The sequence below is a fragment of the Fonticula alba genome (genome assembly GCF_000388065.1).
Source record: "Fonticula alba strain ATCC 38817 unplaced genomic scaffold supercont2.1, whole genome shotgun sequence".
Taxonomy (NCBI): domain Eukaryota; order Rotosphaerida; family Fonticulaceae; genus Fonticula; species Fonticula alba.
This window is the reverse complement of record NW_009242971.1, coordinates 1,445,090-1,448,151: the sequence shown is the minus strand read 5'-3', so window position 1 is coordinate 1,448,151 and position 3,062 is coordinate 1,445,090. Positions and strand designations below refer to the sequence as shown.

Here is a 3,062-nt window from a genome sequence, read left to right as displayed (position 1 = left end):
GGGGAGGGGAGGGGGGAAGGGAAGAGAAGGCAATATCAGGGAGTACAATACTGGAGTACAATCGAGCCATCGATCAAGGGATGTGACATGGGACAGAGTGGCGTTTTGGCTGGGAGGGGAGAGAAGGGGGGAGAGGGGAGGGCGGCGCTGTGATGAAGGGGTGGTGCTGGGTGAAGGGGGGAGAGAGGGGGAGAAAGAAATAGAGAGAGGCGATCATGAGGGCGCGGCGCATGAGCCACACACAACACATATACACACCCACACACACACACACACACCCACATACACGGCTATCCCCCAGGATACATCCACCCGGTGCACTGGACAATGCTGCTGCTGCTGCTACCAGTCAGGGGGAGGGTGAACATACGCACATGGGAGCGCCCGTCCGCCCCCACCCCCCGCCTCCCTCCCGACAACGCGCCACACCTGCATATAGACGCATGGTACGGAGGGCGATGCACACACGCGAACACACCCGCCGACCGGGGTCTCTAGGCGAGAGGTGCAGAGGGGGAACGCGCTCGCATGCGCACATGCGCAGGCGCGGACGAGATGGAGACAGGAAGAGGGAAGAGGCGAGAAGATTTACTCCCACTCCTTCTTGATCTCGAAGGGCCACTCCCACTCGAGGTAGATGTTGCCATCATCATCGGTGAACTTGGCATGACCGACGTAGTTACCGCGGAACATCATGCCGGAGGGGGCCTCCTCGGGGTGGAAGGACTTGGTGTGGGGCTCAAGCTGGGGAGCGTACGAGCCAATCATCTCCTGGATCTTCTCGACTGCGAGAGTGCCAATGCCAGGAGAGGGTGAGGAGAGAGCGAGAAGGGGGGGGGAGAGAGAGAGAGAAGCGAGGGGCCGATGAGGGGGTGAGTGAGGAGGATAATGAGAGAGGCGGGGAAAAGAGCGGAAGAAGGAGGCCCGCTGGCCGGCGACAAAGGCAGCAGATTGGCTGCCTCCCCGCAGGCGGGAGAGAGAGAGAGGGAGGGAGGGAGGGAGGGAGGGAGAGACGGAGACATGCACAGGGCAGTGGGCGGGGGGGGGAGATGGATGGGCGGATGGAGTGAAGGACGGGGCAGCCCCAGGGGCACAATGTATGACGCACCAGTGATGCCCTTGCGCTTGATGACGTGCAGGAACTTGAGACCGGTGACGATCTCGTGCTGGACGCGGAAGTTGACCGAGATGCGGTAGGTGGAGCCCTCCTTGATGATGGTCTTGAGCTTCTTCAGCTCCTGGACCTTCTCTGCAGGTGGCCCGGAGGAGAGAGAGAACGAGAGAGAGAGAGAGAGAGAGAGGACACACCGGGCGATGGAAGGGGAGTGCGGAGGAGGGAAGACAGAGGAAAGTGAGTGGCGGTGCTTTGCGAGTGGACAGCAATAACAGCAGAAGGCCGGAACGCAGCAGGCAGCACTTACCGCTGGAGTTGAGCTCGAGGGTGATGTCCGGGCGGTCCGGGGAAGACAGAGTCATGGAGAGGACAACCACGCGGCGAGGATCGTCGGCGGGAGCTGCGCGGGTCGGTTGGCAGAGAGGAGAGCACATGAGCGCGCGTGTTAGATGGGAAAGGACAGGAAGACAGAGACAAACACATGGCCAATTGGGGATATGCGCTTGGCTTGGTGGGAGGAGGTAGCACCACACCTGGTGCACCTCCACATATGCACGCAAACACAAACACACGATGCACACGTCTCCGAGAGCAAGCGAAGCATGCGAGCTCAGAGGACAAGGGGGAGGTGCGAGCATGGGCAGAGAGCCACACCATTGGTCAGGCACAAGGCCAACACGCACCGTAGGTCTCCTTGACGAGGGAGGCCTTCCACTTGTTCATGGCCTCATCCTCCTTGTCGAGGTCCTGAAGCTCGGACAGAGTGACGGCCTTGGGGGTCTTGTAGCCCTCGGTCATCTGGGGGGCAAACTCGTCGGTGGACATGTTGGCGACTGGGAACTGGGGGGGGGCGGGGTGCGGACGTGGGAGCCGACGAGCGGGAGACATGCCGGCCCGGGCCGCGGACGGGGAAGACCGAGAGCAGAGAGAGGAGGACGGAACGGTCAGAACGAGGCGAGGGTCGAGAGGCTGAGAGCCCCAGTCGGAGGTGCGAGGCCCCCTCTGGTGAAGTGGCGGTGGGCACGCGCGCGCGCGCGCGCAACATGCTATCGAGGCCGGCCGGCTGGCCGGCCGACCGCAACCAGCCGCTGGCCGTCCCCCTGCCCGCCTTCCGGAAGACGAGGGAGGCATGACCAGAGGCGGTGGCGCGCCCGGGGCACTGGCTGGCGATAGGCATGCATGCGCGCGCGTCTCACCACACACACACACACGAGCACAGCGATGAACAGCGTGTCATCGCAAAAGGCCCGGAGCAGGAAGAGGAGGAGAAAGGACGGAGACGCGCGCGGTGCCCATATCCCGACACACAAGGGAGGGAGAGTGTCGAGACGGGTGTGGCGCACGAGCAAAGGAGGGCGAGGGGAGGGGCGCGGGGAGCAGGCAAGCAGCACGCGGCGCAATGCGGTCGGGCTGCAAAAAGAAAAGACACAGTGGCAGGCGAGCAAACGAACACGGGCGAATGCACAGACGACAAGGGGGGAGGGGGGGGGGGAAGTACCTCAGCGGGCGAGCCGGGGGGGGAGAGTCGGGCAAAGGGGGGAGAGAGGGAGGGGGAAGCGGGGTGGGCGTAAAGAGGCGTCGGTCGGTGGGGGGAGGAACCGGCTGACGACAGGGGAGTTTACGCTTGCAAGAAAAATGCTGTGCTGCCCCAACTCGCCAGGGGCGCCGGCGGTGTGGCCTCTGAAGAGTCCTCCTATGTGCCCCCCCCCCCCTCCCCCCGGCCGGCCGCCCCCCGGGTTGCCCCCCGTCGCGAGCGAACCCGCATACCGAATACTCATTCCCCCCCTCAACTGCGGTCGCCCACCCCCGGCAGCCCCTCCGGGCCCCGCTCCGGTTCGGGCCCCCGCGCCGGCCCGGGCCCCGCACCGCCCCCCCCCCTCCCCCCCCGCTGGTGAGTACCCCTGCTCCGCAGAATCGGACGCCTCGGACGAGGAAAGCGACCTCCGCC

The 3,062-nt window shown here is 64.7% G+C and overlaps 1 protein-coding gene across 1 annotated transcript; it reads right to left on the bottom strand.

The window, feature by feature from the left end:
* Positions 1-588: 588 nt before the first annotated feature.
* On the bottom strand, positions 589-1,939 carry H696_00324 (hypothetical protein; the record flags this gene model as incomplete). Its single annotated transcript, XM_009494171.1, has 4 exons — positions 589-785; positions 1,109-1,249; positions 1,422-1,514; positions 1,798-1,939. The coding sequence occupies 4 exons, from the start codon at positions 1,937-1,939 to the stop codon at positions 589-591; spliced, it is 573 nt and encodes a 190-aa protein (XP_009492446.1).
* Between the last annotated feature and the right edge of the window lie 1,123 nt (positions 1,940-3,062).